General features: G+C 39.9%; 2 protein-coding genes across 2 annotated transcripts; one reads left to right on the forward strand and one right to left on the reverse strand.

The window, feature by feature from the left end:
• Positions 1-695: 695 nt before the first annotated feature.
• Positions 696-13,429, forward strand: sh3d19 (SH3 domain containing 19). The gene is made up of 22 exons (XM_022738084.1): positions 696-706; positions 1,704-1,762; positions 3,270-3,309; positions 4,933-4,973; positions 5,327-5,366; positions 5,603-5,732; positions 6,231-6,405; positions 6,488-7,531; positions 8,086-8,199; positions 8,356-8,468; positions 8,935-8,975; positions 9,074-9,287; positions 9,381-9,449; positions 9,595-9,732; positions 9,849-9,921; positions 10,437-10,567; positions 10,666-10,724; positions 10,818-11,053; positions 11,986-12,035; positions 12,157-12,343; positions 12,887-12,990; positions 13,098-13,429. The coding sequence occupies exons 1-22, from the start codon at positions 696-698 to the stop codon at positions 13,206-13,208; spliced, it is 3,180 nt and encodes a 1,059-aa protein (XP_022593805.1). The 3' UTR covers positions 13,209-13,429.
• A 601-nt stretch (positions 13,430-14,030) lies between these two features.
• rps3a (ribosomal protein S3A) lies at positions 14,031-17,869 on the reverse strand. The gene is made up of 6 exons (XM_022738238.1): positions 17,762-17,869; positions 16,972-17,075; positions 16,389-16,576; positions 14,960-15,168; positions 14,562-14,671; positions 14,031-14,199 (listed from the first exon to the last, which is right to left on the reverse strand). Exons 1-6 carry the CDS (start codon positions 17,821-17,823, stop codon positions 14,072-14,074), a joined length of 801 nt encoding a protein of 266 aa, XP_022593959.1. The 5' UTR covers positions 17,824-17,869; the 3' UTR covers positions 14,031-14,071.
• Positions 17,870-19,658: the final 1,789 nt, after the last annotated feature.

Genomic DNA, 19,658 nt, shown 5'->3' on the forward strand with positions numbered 1-19,658 from the left:
GACACACAGAGAGGCAGATTGTTTTTCTTCCTTTCCCTTTGTTGCCAGCCATTTCACCAGCTGCTCTGTGACTGCTGCTGCTGTGCTGAGTAATGTCAGCATGTGTTCAAGTTAGAGCGCAGCTGTGAAGGGAAACCAGTCCTGCTGACTTCAGCAGCTCTCTCGTGTATTTGCAGTGTAGTTTGAGGTGTCACTGGCCTACAAATACCAAGAGATATCCACTGATTTGGAATATAATTCAGAGCAGTATGAGGGGGCTTGTCAAGTAGTATGGCAGGGTTATTTTCTCAAACCTATTGTTCTCAGTTGAATATTTGAAGATTTAATGAGCCTTTAAATGTTAAATAATATGATAAAAGTCAACAATTCTTCCAAAACTACTTAACTGGCGAGTCTATTACCATTTGCAGAGGTACTGGTTCTTTAAACGTACTGTCAAATAATCTGTCTTTTTAAGTAAGACAGTGTTGGTTGATTGGTCAATTGATCCGGACTGAAATACTGAAATATCTCAACAAATTTGGTACAGATGTTCATGGTCTCCAGGTGATGAATCCTCATTGAGCGCCACCATCAGGGCAAAATTTCAATTTGTCCAGCATCTGAAAAACTAATGACATCATCATCCACCTCAGCTACACTTTTTCCTTTAGTCATGATTAGCAAATGTTAGCATGCTAATATGCTAAACTAAGATGGTGATCAGGTAAATCATTGTCATTGTGAGCATGTCCGCATGCTGACATTAGCATTTAGCTCAGCGTGGCTAGAAACTCTTAGCAGTGTTTAAGTGGAAGCTAAATGTCATGGATAGCTCTTTGACACTGTGGCATTTGATCATTTTTAATTGGATGTGTTGGTCTCTGAATGGTTTTAATGAATGTCACAACCAACTAAGAGTTTCAGCTTTGTCTGTTTTAAGTGTCGTGTAATGTTTGATTCATATAGTAGATAAACGTTGACACCAGATTAAGTTAATTCCAGAGATGAATCACCTACTTTCTTTTCATCTGAAACTGCCCTATGCTGACCTACATTCAGCTAAATGAATCTGACATAACCTGTCACCTCTGGTTTTCCTGCATGATCATATCTAAGGTTCTTAAATCTACAAACCAGTACACTTCTCCCTCTAGCTCCTATGCGCTAAAAATAGAAATTATCTCCTAATATTTTTTAGTTTCTTTGAATTGATTTTCTTTCTTTAGTTTTCTTATACTTTGTGTGCAATAATCTCCCCTGATTCATTATTCCTTTGATTTTTAATGAGCCATATTTGTGCTAACCAGGATGAAAGGTCATATATGCAAAAAGGTTGATTAGTTTATTGATAGTACCAGTTAATATTTTAAGCAAACACATAGGCTGTGACTTCCTGACTTGTAGTAAACGTACAACAGAACTGTTGAGATTAATTTTTATATTATAAAGGTTTTTAGACTCTTTTAGACTCATGCCAGTTACAAATGGCACAGAGCAATGGGAATATTCTTGTGACCTTTTAGGAAATAAAGACAGTGACGGTACAGTGTCGTGTGGCAGAACCACCACTTCCTGAATGACCACATTCCACTTCAACAGATTGGCCAAGTAAACACAGGAGTGCTGAGATATTATAGGGCCCTCCCTCTCTGCTGTTGTCTGTGGGTGTGTGACTGCGAGCGTCAAGATCTTTGAAACACACACACACTCACTTGGTGGAGCAGGAGGGAGGATCTCTGTGGAAATATCCTGCTAGATTTTATATTTAACTCATCAACAGGTAGGAGCATTATTGTATGGTAAAGAGACAGACGAGTTGTGTTCAGGATTAGAGAACATCACTTCTTCCACACTAGCGGACTACATATCTACAAGGAAGTGATCATACTTTATTTAAGCTATAGTAGCTTAAAACTTTGTCCTGCAGTTGCTAAAAGACGTCTTTCTCATGAAGTGAAAGTCCCGAAGCGCCTTTCCCGCATGTTGTTAAAATGTAACCTGTAACCTGAGGCACAACAGATAATAGGTAACAGGTGTGACAGGTGGATCTGTCTGCTAATGAGGTCATGGTTTCAGGCTAGTGGCATTAACAACAATGCTGACTTCCACTGTTGCCTCTAATAGTTTTTTCTTCAGTATTCTTCTAATGACTTTACTCTCCAATATGAAAATGATTTCTTATGCGATTAGATTGTCTGCATTACTGATACTGCTCCTTACAGCCTACCTGCTAACTAAGGCACATTTTCCTCTTTTACCACTTGTTGTTTGATTGAAGCATGAACTGTGTCTAAAGGAGCAGATAATACTGATTTGCCTTTTTAAGAATCACAATATATATCTCTGACAATGGTCCTACTCCAAATCTGAAGGACATTATTGTTACAGAATCACATTGACACAACTCAGTATCTGTTGACCATACTGCTTTACTGCTGCTTTTGGAGATTTTTATATCTGTTTTGTGTTCATACTCTGTTGTTGTTGTTGTCTGCATATCATCCAGCCATAGGAAAGATCAATCAATCTGTCTATCTACTGTTTATGAATTAGGAGATGCTGAATGAAAATAGATGAAAATGAAAAATGAAGGGCAGCACAGCATTTCCCTGTCATTTATACAGTTCTCTGAAATATGAAAATGACATGAGCCACGGTTATTTAATCATTGTTTCTTTGTAAATTTAGATTTGAAATTTAAACACATTTAAAGTCTATGAATATGTTGGTTCATTTACATTAACTGGTTCTGCTGGTTAGGGTTAGGTTCTTGTATTTCTTGCTCATGCAGTGCTGTTTAGCAGCATTAGTAGTAGCAATTTAGTATTGAGTGTAAAACAATGGCTACAGCTCAAAGTGAGACTTCTTTGAAAGGTGAACTGAGACATCTTTCCTCTCAAATAAAAAGTTGAATTCATAAGCAAAATGCACCTAACACACGAGGAATGGACAATATAATATCTGCTGTAAGACAATATGAAATGTCATAGTGGGAGATGGTTCAAATCAATGAGCAGGACAGTTTCATGGTAATATTTGACTTTAGTTTGATTTGTATCAATGTAACAAGGTTTTGTGATTTGTCAGACAAAGACAAAAGCAAAAACAGACGTTCCTATCTGGTCAGTCTTTTCCCTAAATAGATTCTCAGTTATATTTTCTATCAAACTTGCATCTTCACGATATATGTCAATATCACACTAAAACATTACATATACTGTGATAGGGGATTTGCTATCTTTTTCTTTTATCTTATGAAACTTGTGCTTCTCTGTTTTCCTCTACAGATCACCCTGAAAGAACCAAGCCGGAGCATTTACCCTCCAGGTATGTTATTCATTCTTGAGCTGAGATTTTATATATATTTGTACCTTTTTAAGTGGTAGATCCAGTAGCAGTTGTTTAGTTTCACCACAACTCTACCTGTAGCTGGAAACAGGGCACTATCCCTTTAACAGACAGATCTGCTGATGATGAGGTTGTGAATGCGGACCAAACAATGAAGTGATCTATCCTCAGTGACTGACAGAGAGAAGGTCAACATGAGGATGAATACCATGCTGCTTTTTTCTTTTTAGTTGTTTACAGACATTAAGAAGAGAGGTTAGGCAAACCATTGAAAAACACGGTTTATGATAGATCACACAGGATGTTTCTGGCCTGAATATCTGTGTGTTTACAACTTCGCCAATCAGTTAAATAAACTATGTGGAACCAAGAGGAGGGAGAGGATTGTCAGTCTTTCCCCTAGATAGTTTATATCAGCCTCCCGCAGTCAGTCCTTAATGAGCAGGATGTGTGTTAATGAGGAGCCTCCCTCCTGTGTTTATAGCTTTGGTGAAGAGACTGCTGGCACAGATTAGAGAGCATCACATTAGTTTAATCTCTGCTCTTTTCCAAGAAAAAGGAAAAAGAAATGGAAGCTTAATATGATAATAGTGCTGGTATGAAGTGGTGATATTAAAGGATTAGAAAATAATAGATCTATACCTTAAGGAGGAAAACGAAGAAGAGATTTGTTGGTTACCATCGGGAGATGATGTTATGTAAGTTAGCTGTTGTTTTCATGATGGTCGTATGTTCCGTGTTTACCTGGATGTGGTAGCATTTACTGACTCCCTGTTCCTATAAGGTAGGTGGATTTGATCATGAGCAGGATTCTCAGAGATGTTATTCTTCTCTTATGTAACATAGTCATCTTTTGCTGGATGTATGTTTTGTAATATACAGTAAACCTGTGGCAATAGTTCAGTTTGCTTTAATCCACATACATCTACATACTTTTGCTTTTGTTGAATTGTAATATTGAAGTGAACAAATATTTTCCTGACTAAAGCCCTCTTACTGTTCCAAACCATAACAATCTGACTGAGGATGTATGTATAATAATCATTTCTTTACACTCTTAAAATGTTTAAATGATTCATTTCAAGTTTTTTCTACTATTCTTCTTACTAATGCTTTTCTTCACTTCTTCTGTCACTTCTACTATGTTTACATCTCAGCAGTCTGCACCTTTAGCAATTATACTGTACACTAAAATGCACTATATACCACAGACATTTAAAAAATCTCAATTATTAGAGTAATTTTTCTTTGATCATTTCACCTTGTTTTGTTGTTTATCAGTTTTTTCTTCTTTTTTTCTTCTACTCTTTACCCATCTCTATACAGCTCTGAACCTTTTCTATTATCTCATCGATCAAAATTTCCTCAATTTGTCTATTTTGTTTGAAGTTAGACGTTATTTTAAATCTTGTGTCTTTGTCATAAATTGGCATTAACAGTATAAAGCAGCTGTATTAAGAGAGTGTATTTTATGATACTGGCCAGGGGCAAGTAAAGAGATTTTATTTTAACAAATGAGTCACCACAAAGGTATGAACCCACTCTTGACTGCGTCCAACACCTCAGTGATAAATGGGTTTCCTGTTCTGCTCTGTTTTTCAGCCAAGGCCCTCTGTCGTCTATACGAGCTGCTATCAAACGAAGTAAGTTTGCAACAACTAAACAGCAGTGACACAAAAAGCACAATAAAGGGTTTATTCCTTAAATTAGCTTCTTGTCGAACAAAATCAGAATCACGCTTTATATGGGAGAGTTATTTGAAGTATAACTGACTGTATCAAAGTATATTTGAGAAAATGTTAACGGCACATTTTTGTGATTTTGATCTACGGTTTGTTTAAAGGAACCCTGTCTTCCATAAATCAGATGAATGCGTGATAGCTTCAAGTGAAATCTACAGGTTTCCAATCAGACATGTAGAAAAGCAGTGAGGTAATGTCTTATAATGTGTGATGTTTTTGGCGAAGTTTATATGACTTTTTCTCCCTTTCTTTAGCAAGAGCAAACTCTCAGTGCGAACATACCAGAGACAGAAGGTAATGTAAATAAAGTCTGTTCATGTTTACTTCTTCACTGTATTATTCTCATTGATGCTATCTGAAATAGACAAAGTTTTTGTTTGTTGCTTAACAAATGTCCATAGCAAGAGTAAAGTTCTTTGCCAAGAAGAAAAAAACCAAGAGAGAAAAAAAGAACATGCTTAAGGTGGATGTGCAGATGTATTTTGGTTGTCTCTCAGGTCCATATGGTGTCTCAATGGTTTGTCTTTCAGGCGACCAGAGATCACCATCGTCTCAGCAGAACCTCTGGCCAGTAACAACTGGTTCCCGGGAGCCTCTGTGGTTTTCACTCCTCCTCCTCCTCAGTCAGGCTGGTCTGCAGGCATCCAGGCCGTCTCCCAGGTAGACTTCATCTGACTGACACTGTTTGAATTCACATGTCTGTTCGGCTCTGTGTTGTCCAAGAATATTTCTTCCTCAATAGTAAGCACAAAAAATACTACGAGTCATACGTTTTTAAACATGGCCAATACTACATTACGAGAATTGAAAAGGTCAGGAGTCAAAGCCCCCCCCCCCATTGTGGCCCCCTCCTCTTTTTTATGTTATTATTTTATATTACTGTTTCAAAGTCTCTCGCTACGAGGAGAGAGGAATAAATATAATTTCTTGGCCAAAATAAAGTTGAATTTAACTCCCAAATTCTTACTGAGTACATGACCTTTTGTGTGTGTGTGTGTGTGTGTGTGTGTGTGTGTGTGTGTGTGTGTGTGTGTGTGTGTGTGTGTGTGTGTGTGTGTGTGTGTGTGTGTGTGTGTGTGTGTGTCTTTGTGTGTGTGAATGCATGTGTGTGTGTGTATATGTGTGTGTGTGTGAACATCTCTCCTTTTCATGACTCAGCCCCCACCATCCTATGACCAGGTGATTCAAGAGAAGACCCAGGAAGAGCACATTGTCAAGCCCACTGCAGCCCCCCGCCGGCCCACCTGCACTACCACATGTGCCACACAGACTGACCCTGTGAGGGACAATACCGCCACCACTGTCCCACAATCAGCTGAGAAAAGACCTGCTGGTGAGGCATACAAGAGTGACTGACTGTCAAGCTCCAGTCTGTTTCAGCTCTACATGTGACGTTTCTTTATATTTGTTTCCAGGTAAAACACCACAAAAACCACCGAGGCCATCACTGCCCAAACCAGTGGACATAGAACCACTCACTGAAACTGTCACACCTTCTGATGGGAAGGTGGGAACAGATACTACAGCATCCACAAACACTGAGGACCAAAGTGGCTCTAAATCTGATGTAAAGCAACATAACCAAGAAGATCCCACTCATACATGCACCAGATCTGTTACAGTATACTGGGATATTCCTGTAAACCCTGTCTCTGCTCCTGCTGAAGCGACTCCCTCTTCTTCAAACTCAGAACCCAGTCAACGCCCCGTTCCACTTCCTCGCACAAAATCCCGAAAGCAAGCAACTCCAGAGAAGGTCAATGATAAGTCTTTGGTCGAGCTCAGTGAAAATTGTGACAGTGTTCACTCTGATGCGGAGGAGGCATCCTCAAATAAGTATTTAAAGGAATTATTAGAGGTCTTTAGTGCAGAAAACCAGTGTGAGGAGAACGGTGACATCGTTAACCAATCAGACGAGGCCTCTCAAGGTGAAGATGCTGTTGGCGAGATGAACAACAACAACAGTCAACGTAATATTCGGGCCAGGATCCAGGCCTTCGAGAGCCAGGCCGGCACAGAGGAAGGAAGTGTGGCTGAATCAGCCAAACCAGAACCTCGACCAAGAAAGGCAGCCATCAAACCTCCAGTCGCTGCTAAACCTTCTGTGTCTCTTAAACCTCAGTTTGACCACAGTGCAGATGATTACTATCAAAATGTCTCATCCATAAATGTAACCCAAAACCATACACCGGCCCCGAGACCTCAGCCCCCTAAAAAAATGGCGGCGCTGTCTATAAAAGAGGAGCTCGAGACTTTACACAGCAAGGCAGCCATTCCCAACAGATCACGTCCCTCTGTACTGACCAGAGCCAACAGCATCTATGAAGAAGAGCCCTCACCTCTTCCTCCTGTACCTCCAGTGAAGCCGTTCAAGGAGCCTCTTAAACCCAACCTAAACATAAACAACCACAACTCGGCCTCCATCATCAGTGAGAATGAGTGTGTGAACAGTCTATCCGGTAAGTCTGTGGTGTAAGACAAAATGTAGCCTACTGCTTTGTAGGAACACACCTGATGAATATTTTCATTATAGATTAGTTTATTGATTAATCCCCTGTTTTTATTATAAAAGTGAACCTTTCTTTTTAGAGCACCACTCAAAACAAAGGGCTGTGTATCAACCAGAGTATACAACTGACAAAAAAGCTCATGGAGCAGGAGAAACAAAATTTATGGACAAAAGTCAGTCTGTTGTGTCTATAAATTGTAATAAATAAATAAATTTAAAAAAGAAGACAATGGCCATTATCTGAGCCCGAAGTCTCTCTGACCAATGGTAAAAAAAACTTGCGAGCGGATCAGACTAAATTTATCTCAGAACTTGAAGTCATCTGCAAGGACGAGTGGGTGACAATTCCTAAATCAAAGAGCAGAAAGAATCTTAGGTGGCTACAAATAATATATCTGAAAAATTAGGGTGTCCAAACTTTTCCACAAGTCACAATTATGGTTAAATCTTTACAGTTTTTTTTTTTTTTTGCACAGTCATGAAATCAGGTGTCTCTTTGTTCAGATCATATCCCAGTCAAGCCCCAGCGTAATGTGGACAGCAACGGAGGCTCGTTCTCTAGACAAAGTGCAGCAAGGAGACCAACCACCATCAGGGTCCCCAGCAAAAGTGGTTCACGTGAGTCCAGCAAACATGATTCTCCAATTTCTGTTGAGATAGAGTCAAATTGTTGATTTTGGTGATGAGGAGTTATTGATATTACACATACTGTGCTGGTCTAATAATGGAGCACATGTTGTCAGTATGTTATAATGAAGACAGATCTCCTCTCAGTCTCAGATCATTTTCAGGACAGTCCTCCACCTCTCCCTGTCCAGAAGCCTGTAGGCTCCCTAAACACCTCAGTCTACCACAAACAAAACTCGACACCCATCCTCCCCTCCCAGGTAAGACCTGTCACGCAGTGTGGTTACAAACCCCCCAACTTAAACACAACCTCTGAACATCCCAGAAGAGTTAAAGCTCTCCACAACATTAAGGTTATTCTTTGCAGACCTGATAACACATCAGGAGGGAGATTTTTTTTCTTGTTTCTTGTGTATTTCAGCATTTATGCCAAATTTTTTTTTTGTGTCTAATTAAAAAGTTTTGTCTTATTAGTATATTTCTACTTATAAACTATGACATGGTTCATTTTTAGCTCAGAAAGTCTCTCTCAATCAGTGTCTGCCAGCTGAGGATCTTACCTGCTTCATTTCCTCTGCTTTCCACAAACAAACAAACTATTGTAGCCCCATGAACACACTGCCTTCAGCTGTGGCCGAAGGCTTTGTGTTGTTGCATGGTTACCATGGTTTCCAGTACTGTTGACTGTTGACAGTCTGTTTTAGTGCTAATAAAAATCTTCTGCAGGAGTCTTTCCAGATTGGGCCAGAGCCATCGCTACCACCTCGGTAAGTGAGTGGGGGGACAAACCTCACAAGTTTAAAATGTTGGTATATTTTGTAAAGATGCTGCTTTACTTGAACTTGATGATGCTGTCGCACTTCAGGAGGCACAGTACAACCAAAATCCTCCCACCTCGCCCACCTCCAGCCAAAACAGGCCCCGGAAGACCCCCTCCACCCAGCCTTAAGGCCACAGGTCGATCCGTTTCAGCACCATGGGACACTTCACCCAGACCCCAGGCACAGAAGCCCCACAGGAAAGGACCTGTCTTACCTCCAAGGCCCAACCCAGGCCACCGTCTCTACAACAAATACACTGTAAGAGAGATCCCACTGCACACCTGTGTGCTGTACTCACATTTCAAATACAGCACAATGAGCATGTTTAAATTTTTTGCTTTCTTCCGCCAGCTTGAACTTCCCCATGGAATAGCAGCCTTTGATTACAATGGGAGCAACACAGGAGAGCTGTCATTTCAGGTGACTAAACTCATTTTAACGACTTACGTGTTGCCATCACATAAAAGTGTATTACTTCACATATAACGGTAGATTGTTCAAGTCTCAGTGCCACAGACTCTCTTGAACAGCTGGAATCTAACACCTTTGTTGGCTTTGTCAAAAGAAAAATGAAGTGCTTCTGCTGCTAGAAGAGATTGACCGTGATACATTTGAGTGCCAAGTTGGAGACACCAGAGGCAGAGTCCACAAGTCGCGCATGAAGGTTATAACTCCTCTTGCCTCAGACATGTACCCACCACAGGTAACTCCTTCATTCATGAGTAAAAAAAGGTGGCTCTGATTCTTGAGCCTCACTTGCTCCTTTGTGCTCAGTGGCTTTGATACATCAACCTTTAAGTCTTTGTTCTCTCTCTATAGGGTGCCGGACAAAGTGCTACAGGCAGAGACGGTTATGGGAAAAAAGTGCAGGTTATACATGACTTCATCCCAGGTGACACATCCGTTTATGCTGCTAGTACTGACTTAGATTGTGCAATAAGAATAAAATGAAATGGTACATTAAAATAATTATTTGGGGAAATACCTTTCTTGCAGAGAATTAGATGAGAAGATTGACGCCACTTTCATGTCTGTATGCTAAGTGCAGAGCTAGCGTAGCATACAGTCTGGAAGCAGAGGAAAACCCATACATTGATTCAGAGTCAGGCTAGCTTCTTCACCCTGCTTCCCAACTTCATGCTAGGCTAGGCTAACCACCTCTTCACTCCAGATCCATACTTAACCCACAGTCATAGGATCAATGTCAATCTTCAACAAAGTGAAAACATGAATTTCCTTGAATGTTGAACTGTTCCTTTAGAGCATGTTCGTTTAAACATAGATACTGGCTGCCTGAAAACAATCCAAATAAGTGTAACAGAAATTGAGTCAAACGATTTGGAGGATTTGTGTCAGTTTGGATTACTTTTATTACCAATAGACAGCTGATGTGTGTTTTCTTCACAGAGGGTCCAGGAGAGCTGGGTCTGAGAGCAGGAGACGTTGTGACCATGGTGGAGCAGGTGGACAATGAGTGGTACAGAGGCACTTGCAGGGGATCTACTGGGTTCTTTCCCATGAATTATGTCAAAGTCCTGGTAAATTTAAACTATTAAAATTCAATCATTGAGGCCTATAATTTACACATGTATATGATGGTTAAGGATTCCTTTTGAAATGAGAAAATTCATTTTAGTCAGATTCACCAAAAACCCTCCCTGGAAGGAAACCGAAGCCGCCATCTGCAACAGCCAGGTACAATTTTTACATTACAAAATCTTTGCACAGGCCTTTACAAACCCGCCTGAACTAACCTGATGTTTTCAAATTTTGCTGTGTCCTGTGAAGCGGTCCACGATGTGTGGCGAGGTTTGACTTTGAGGGGGAGCACAGTGATGAGCTGTCGTTCTGTGAAGGGGATGTGATCCAGCTGAAGGAGTACATTGGACAGGAATGGGCTCGGGGACAGAATGGCGTCTCAACTGGAATCTTCCCTCTTAACTTTGTGGAGGTGATTGAAGATCTGCCTCCGCCTCCGAGTCAGCAGCAGACGCAGACACAGCCCAGCAGAATCGCACTGCCTGGTACGGTTACCTGAAAGCACCAAAAACTAAGTCACTTGTATTCTGTTCATTGTGTGCTGATCTGGTCACAAAGAGCAAGTCAGCTGAACTGTACTTTGAGTTTGTTAATGTCTTAAATGGGAATATTTACATGTTATCCTCTCGATCCTCAATCAAAACAAAAGAGTGTCTGTGTCCTTCAGTGAGGAGCCTCTTTCCATCCCTTTTCCTTTGTGTTGGCTGGCATCTCCCCCTGTGGCACGTCAGGAATTTGTGCTTCTGTTTCTGTTTCATTAAATCACTGTTTACAAAAGGTTTCTCAACTGTGCACTTGAAACACTCATGCAACCATGTCTGTGCGCCCCTTCTTTCATTCATTCAGTCAGCTGTTTAATATGTTTCCTCTAGAAATCAACAAGTGCTTTTAAAGTCAACAGTACTATCGAAGCTCTAACTAAAATCAATTTCTTACAACATTGTTTCTATTTTCCTGATAATTTGCAACAGATTACGTATTTCCTTCCTGGAAATTTCGAGAGACTGCGGACCTGTAAATACATTGTTCTATTAAATTCTGAATAGCTTCTCTATACAACCAGGAATTATATTCTGGTGGAGAAATACTGAATCTTTTCTTCAACTTAGTAGGCTACATTTAAATTTGACTACTTTTAAAAATGTAAACTGAGTCTAGAAATGCTGGAATCTATACTGAGTAACTTTTTAACTACAGAAAATAAATTTTACCTCAGGTTGCTAAAATCCCTGCAAAAATACAGAAGACTTGGCTTCGGTGTCCTCATGGGTTGCTACTACACAGGATTTACATGCAATATTAAAGATAACAAGTACGGCAAAGAGTGCCCATAGATTCACTCTTTTTTTTATTTTGTTCCTGACTGGAGGTTGTATGCTTTTCATCTTTAATAATCTAGACATCTGTTTTCTCACAGGCATGGTGGTTTCTCCAAATGTCAGTGCTGAGGTTTCCAAACCCACTCAGGTAACCAATATCTTTATTAGCAGTACCATTGACAGCAAAGATATTGGTTTTGTGTTCTGTAAAACAAAAATAAATTAAAATAGAGATAAAGGTCTCTTCTCTTGTTCTGTTCACTTTGCAGGCGTCTCAGTCCAAAGTGGACTGGGCGGTGGCTCTGTACGACTATGCCGGGAAGTCAGAAGACGACCTGTCCTTTCAGCAGGGCGACTGTATCCTGATCACCCGCCATATTAACGCTGAATGGAGCTGTGGCAGGCTCAACGGCAAAGAAGGCATGTTCCCCAGGGCATTTATTGAGAGCAACACAGGTATGAAGATATCACAATTTTACTTTGTTAGTATTATGAAGTTACCGTCTTAGAGAACCGGGCTTAGATACAAATCCATCTCGGTAATTCCACTGTTGCTGTCACTGGTCTCAGGGTGGTAGGGTGGTAATAAAGGCAAATATTTAGAGCAGTGAGTGTCTCATAGCTCTGCCATGCAGTTGGCACAATTTGATTTGTTTTGTAGAATTTCACAGCACTATTATTGACACTGGCTGCAACTAACAATTACTTTAATTACTGATTAGTCTGCTGATTATTTTGATAATTAAAAATAGTGCAAAACTCAGTTAAGAAAGTTATTCAATTTATATAGTTTCATAAGACAAAGAAACTCACAACTGAGAATGGGAGTAGGTGTAGTTCAGCATTTGTACGTGAAAAGTGACTGAAACGATTTATCGGTTGTTAAAGCAGCTGCAGAATATTTACTTTCGGTCAGTAAATCGACTCATTGTTTCAACTACAAGAGATGGTTTTATTCCTTAATTGACTGATTGGTACTGTACATACCTTCCTCAGCAGCTCCGCAGTCATACAACAGCCAGCAGAACGAAGCAGCTGGTGGTGAGAGAGCCAGAGCTCTGTATAACTTCACATCAGACTGTGATGAGGAGCTCTCTCTGCAGGTACAGCAATTCATTTTTTTGCGATCACAAATGCAGTTCACTAATTCAGAGATTCACAATTCACACACCACCATCTACGCAGCCCCTGATTCCTTCCTCTTTCACAGATTGGGGATATTATAACCAAGCTGGAGTCCATTGATGAAGAATGGTTCCTGGGTGATTTGAGAGGGAAGCGGGCCTTGGTCCCTAAAAACTATGTTCAAGTACTGGGATAGTGGCAAGTGGCATTCAGCGGGACACTGTGGTAGACCAGAGGAGAAACTACATCTGAGGACAGATGCTTTCAGCAGTGGAAATCTGAAGTGAACTGCCTTTATCTGGAATGCAGTATTTTCATCTCCAAGTAGTGCAACATATTTTATAATCTACAGCATTAACTTCAGAAGTGTTAACTGAATAATTTATCATGTTATGAATAAATATTACATTAAAGCTGGCTGGCAATGTAAATACCCTGGACTTTGATTTTCAATGACTTGTATTCTTCACCATTTGCACCATCTAGTGGTTTGTCTTCTTATTTTACTACCCTCAATTTATTCAGTCAAAATGTGGTTTCTGAGCTCTGTAGTTTTGCATGTCTTCAGTAACATTAGATTACCCACTTCATTTTTGCAGGAAATTACAATTCATCTTGAGACACCAGTTTCACTTGACTAAATATTAATAGGGTGCCAAGCTCTAATGCAAATACAGCCGTTCCATAAACATTACATGTAGATTATGCATCGACTGTGCTCACATGGACTAGTATTGAGTTAATGAACAACTGCATAATGTAATGAAGCACAACTTTGAAAACTACAGCCTCAGATATAACGTGCTCAAACTGACCAAGCCTTTGTTTCTGGGACTACTTGATTGTTTCATTGCTTGTGCAGGTTGTTGTCCAGCCCCTGTACATACAGTACCAGTCAAAAGTTTCAACACTTTCCCATTCAGGTGAAAGTGTGTCCAAACTTCTGACTGGTACTCTATGTTCAAAATGTATTAGTTCGATTACTGTTACGCACAAAAATAGAAAACAGTACAGTCCATTGGTCATTTACATTTTTTATTAAATCTGTCAGGGTGGTTTTTAGACTGTCTCCTGGATGGGGGGCTCGTAGCCGTCAGCCCTCTCCACCTTGGCTCCAGCGTCGTCACCAGATGCCTTTGCAGCACCGCCGGCACCGCCCTCACCATGGAGCTCCATCAGTTTGCCCACTGTAATAGAAGACAAGAAGCTCTTAACTCAGGCTCATAAATAATAGTTCAGAGGTCACTGGCAATTAGGAAGCTAGATGTTTTAAATTAAAATCAGTGATATTTCATCCCTCACACAATTCAACCTCATCAGGTCACTCAAAGTCAAAAGATCACTCAAAGTCAAAAGATCAGTCCCAAACATGTTCTCTCACTAAAACACAGTATTTTGTCATGAAAGGGAACATCAGCTGATCTCAATAGATAGTAATCATGTGATCATATGGGACCGAAACAGTGTCATCATGTGCTCCCACAAGTAGGAAAAAAAAACAAAACAAAAATCACAGGGTACCCTGTGTTAGTGCTGTTCAATCACTTACACTCAAACTTGGGCTTCTTAAGCATCTTGACCTTGCGGACGTAGACGTCGTGTAGGGGGTAGATGGACTGGCAGGCCTTCTCAATGTCCTTACCAACGCTGTCTGGGATCCTGCAACATGACAATACACAACAGAATGACTGAGCTTTTTCAGAGATGACAAGTCTCCATGAACTGGCATTTTTACATCACCATCTCCTGACAGTAAACTTTTTGCACGTCTTTGGATCTTTTGAATTATCAGCAAGATTATCGGCATTTGCCATCTATTTACAACTCAGAATCCAACAGATGTAGCTTTATTGCAATTACATCAACATTGGCAGAGGCTTTTCCTGAACATGCAAAAAAAATCATTTACACTTCATTCAGGAGCAGGATTAACTGTACATGACTTACAGCTTGTTAACAACTTCCTTCAGGTCGTTGGTCTGAACCTCACGGGTCATGATCTCCATCATCTTCTTGCGGATCTGGCGGACCTGCTGGTGCTGGGCATAGGAGGTCTTTCTGATCTGGTTGGTGCGCTTCTTTGTGAAACCCACGCAGAACAGACGCAGAAGGTAGCCGTCGGTGGTCTTCACGTCCACATGGGCTTCAATCATGGTCTGAGAGCAAAGAAAAGATCCATACCAATTAGACTTCAAGTTAAGAAGCCTGCCAGTTAAGAAAGCTCAAAGTGTGTTAAGTTACTAAAGGATGAATAACAGTTTCTGGCCAAAATCACAATGACTATGTAAACTATTCTTCCAGTAATTAAAAGTACATCTGACCTTTTTACCCAAATACCCCAAAAAAATCTTCAAACACCAACCTAACTTTACTGTTCTTCCACATTCATGGAGCCCAATTATAAAATAGCCTGTGTGTCAGGATTATAAAAACATTTCAACCCCAAACTCAAACCAAAACAAGTCTTTTGGCTGCACTGTGTCTATTCAGAAAGCTGTCAGTCAAGACTTTCCATGCAACTTCTGTGTTCTCATCCTACATCACTACTGAACATAGATGCACAATGTGGAGTCTAACTGAAGCCCTGTAACTTTGCTTCTGATGAACTCACATGAATCTTACTGTTCATGTTTCATGAAGATTTCACTTCACTGTCAACTATGCTTAAGGGATAAAGATACACTAGGTCTGGGAATGCAGAGTACATTGCAATCACCTGTTAAACAATGGTCACATGTATTGAGGATTTATTGCCCTTGGTGAACTCAAAGTTATCTCATGATAAAAATCACAGCTCAGTTCCCTTTCAATTCCACACACTAGACAGAAGTAATCAAAACAATGTGGTTTGACCCATTCCCTAAAATTATTGAATTCCATTACACACTACAAATTAATGACCACTCAATGGCACGCAAATGTAGTTTTTAGGCTTTTCTTCCCACAAGCTAAATTAACCATCCATGCTCTTCTCTAGCAATGTCCCATGAGTAACATTCAGAAGCTCTTCGGTATTGGATTTTCACTATTGTGTAGTCTAAGTGTCTAATTGACGCACTTCATGATCACCTTACTTAGACACAGAACTGCAATTCCTATCAGATGTTCCCAGACAATCCAAAAATTCAAACCGCTGACCCATCATAATCCCGCTTGTAGACAAAACACTCCCTAAAAACCCGACTTTTCAATAAAAATGTAATGGTGGAAAATAAATCAAGCTGTAAACAGTATTTGATATCTAAGTTTTGAGAACCAACATTGTCAAATATGTATTAATTAAGCATCGTTGCTGAAACTTAACTTGTTGAACACACTGACCACAGTCAAATGTTCAGTAGGATAACAGTGCTTTTCCCAAAACCATGATCATTACCTGCCACTTCTTGACCATTGAGCACATCTTGTCACGGGTCAGATCCATGCCGTGGAAATTGGTGAGGCAGTTCTTCCCCTGAACGTCTTCAGTGATGAGCTTGAACTTACGGAAGGCAACCTCATCGTTCTGCAGGTCAGCGAGGCTCACCTCGAACACACGTCCCTTCAGACCATCAGAGGCGATTCCTGGATGTTTGGAAAACAAAAGTTAAGCACAAAGACAAGCACTAGAAGGACTGAAAGTAATGACAATCTCTGGAATCAGTGGAAACGTAGAAATGGGAGAATCAGTTGATCTCATAAGTAATCAGCAACCATCATTTGGGACCGAAATACTTTATCATGAATTCTCATCTCATCACCACCAGGTATTCAGACACACAAGCAACTCTAAAAATATTCTTTTGTTATAATGACAGGACAATTTAAAGTCTTGTTAATTTTACTATAAGTAGTCTCATTCATCCTGTCCATCCCATAGAGCTTTTCTGTACTCAATGACAGCCTGATGTACAGAACACAGTAGTATGCAATAACATATGTACCTATATAAAAAAATCTTTCGGACAATGAAGACTTACTGGTTCCCTGAGTCCTGGTGACCAAGGTCTTGCCAAGATTGCGGATGTTGAACATAGCTGGTGCCTTGACATCATACCAGTCCTTCTTGGAGAAAGGGTCCACACTGTACAATATTGAAAAGTAAATTAATTACACAGACATAACTGAACCAACCGGCACAGCATCGTTCATATCATGGATGGGGGTGAACAGGCGGCCTGTGAGCAGGACTAAGGCAGGCAGGCAGAAGTGACATGCTTAACCGGTTTGCTCGCTGCAAAAGAAACTGCTTCGGTTAGCAGAACATGGAAGGTTAGCCTTTATCATTGCCCACACCACCATGTCTAGCGATTTGCTAAATGACTTCACTATACGATCCAGACAATCAGGTTGTTCGTAGTATAATTTATCAATTGGCTAACTGAAGTTGGACTGCCATATTGATGGGTAAGCTTAGCTAAATTCATGCTAACATTTGGTAGCCTTTGGCAAATAACGTTAGTCTCTAACTGTGGGGGACAACTCGCACAACCCTACATACTTTATTTACGCACACCTAGAATCCTCCAGAGGAAATATACAAGTCTGACTAAATCAGCCTAATTATGGCAAAGTGCTTAAACTCAGATTAGAATGGACGAAGCATGGTACGGTTACATCCATCGCCACAGAGGCCGGCGACGAGACTAGCACCGGCCCTGTAACATCTATCTAAAATCGGCTCCATCCTTCACATTTTATATACCAAAGTTACACTGGCGAAAAGCGCAAAGCTTGCTTCGTATAACCATGTGTGAATTTGCTACTTACATCTTCTTTTTGGCACCTTTTTTGCCGCCTTTGGTCAGCCTCTTATTCTTGCCGACTGCCATGTTGGCTACAGGGAGTGAAAGAGGAGGAAATAGGTAATCGCGCGAGAATTAAAGAGAGACCGAGGTCGTGAGATTTGTTTATCTCGCGAGCCCTTGTAGTCTTTCTTTTTTTGGCGCCTCCTACTGGTGAAACTAATACTTGGATAATATCATGTGCCTCAGAAGTAACTGCTTACATGGTAAATAAACTGTCGTGGTGTCTGTGTCTTGTGTGTGCAAGGAGTTTGACTCTGATTCTTGGTGACGTTAAATGACTACTTACACAATATACACAGTAGGCTACTAGTAACAATGTCCAGGAAGCTACACATGGACATACATATACAGAAAGGCTATATATGGCTGCACAGAGATGTTAGTAACAGTAGGTTGATGTATAGGCTACATCTGAGTTTTAGATTAATATATATGTGATTTGTAAAATTCTTTTTAAAATTTGATAAGGGCAATAATTCGTTAATATTTAATAATATTTTCCTAAGCATATAATACCAAAACACAAAAAATCACAATTTGTAAAAATGAATCAGTTGATTACCTAATTAAACATAGATTATAACAGAACACAATGCATTAGCCTAGGGCAGTGAACATGATAATTGGCACAATATACAGCCCTGTGCAAATGTTTTAGGCACATTAGATTAAACACACAATACCATCTGGGGGCACCTGATTGCTTCTAAATTCTTTCTTCAACGTCCCTTATCATACAGCCAGAGTCAAATATTTCTTCAGAGACAGAGAACAACATCATGACCTCAACATCATGGTGTCAGTCAAGTTCTCCATGATATTTGGGACAGCCTTGTTTGCAAGATAACTGACAAACAAAAAATAATCTTGTCAATATGTTTTTAAGTGTTCTTCATGTTAAAGCTTTTTTTCACAAGTGCGTCAAAACTTTTGCACAGTGCTATATAGCTATGATATAATCCAATATAATGTATTGTGTGAGTGGCAAACTGACCGAACATGATGTTACATCCAGAATGATATAATTAATGTTTGCACAAAAAACTACCTAAGAACATATGCAGTTACACAGGTGAATCAGTACAGGACAGCCACTGATTTGTGTTTGGAAATCAATTAATATGAAAAAAATTTAAAAAGCATTTGTCTCTCTCAGTTTCTGCATCTCTAACTGAAAAACAGGTCAGTTTTATATTATTATATATTATGCAGTGGTGATTAAAATGTACAATTACTGTAGATATTCAGTTCCATGTCAAATTCAAACTGTTACAACTTTTATTTGCTTATGTATTATGCACACCAACAATATATGTTGATTCCTACTTTACAACTGGCCTTTTTTAAATCAAAGTAACAGGTAATAATGATTTACTCGAATCAAAAAAGAATATTCATTATCCTGGGCCAACCCATCAGGATGAACCAGTCAGGAGGTATGTTAACACGTCATGCAGGTGTAGCCTATCATCCACCCACACTGTTATTGTAACAAAGGGAAGTATTTGTCTGTTGGTAAAACACACTCAGGTGGCAGTTTAGCAATTACACCTGGCTAAACATAATGCAATAATGCAGTCTAATGCAACAGCTGTGCATTTAATCCTCCTTCATGAAGGTTATAATGTTCAGAGTTTGTTGAAACTGTTGAGAAGAGTTGATTCAACTTTATGATAATTTTGGATAATGTGTATATTGGTGTTGAACTGTCTTGCATTATGCAGAGAGGTGCTTCTGTTATTTAGAGTATCCTCAATGATATAAATGGCGTGAACAAAATAATAGAAACACCTGTCAGTTATGAGACTGTATTAGCTTTAGTTAGGTGTACCTAATAAACAGGCTACTCAGTGTAAAAT

The sequence above is a fragment of the Seriola dumerili genome, unplaced genomic scaffold (assembly GCF_002260705.1).
Source record: "Seriola dumerili isolate Sdu_G_001 unplaced genomic scaffold, Sdu_1.0 BDQW01000035.1, whole genome shotgun sequence".
Taxonomy (NCBI): domain Eukaryota; kingdom Metazoa; phylum Chordata; class Actinopteri; order Carangiformes; family Carangidae; genus Seriola; species Seriola dumerili.

Excerpts from the sequence above, each read along its gene's own strand:
- sh3d19 (XM_022738084.1), top strand. Across the intron at positions 10,725-10,817 it reads CCGCCATCTGCAACAGCCAG|CGGTCCACGATGTGTGGCGA; the intron begins GTACAATTTTTA and ends TGTCCTGTGAAG. Across the intron at positions 11,054-11,985 it reads CAGCAGAATCGCACTGCCTG|GCATGGTGGTTTCTCCAAAT; the intron begins GTACGGTTACCT and ends GTTTTCTCACAG.
- rps3a (XM_022738238.1), bottom strand. The coding sequence starts at position 17,823 with ATGGCAGTCGGCAAGAATAAGAGGCTGACCAAAGGCGGCAAAAAAGGT. Across the intron at positions 15,169-16,388 it reads CAATGGTCAAGAAGTGGCAG|ACCATGATTGAAGCCCATGT; the intron begins GTAATGATCATG and ends CTTTGCTCTCAG. Across the intron at positions 14,672-14,959 it reads AAGGAAGTTGTTAACAAGCT|GATCCCAGACAGCGTTGGTA; the intron begins GTAAGTCATGTA and ends GTCATGTTGCAG.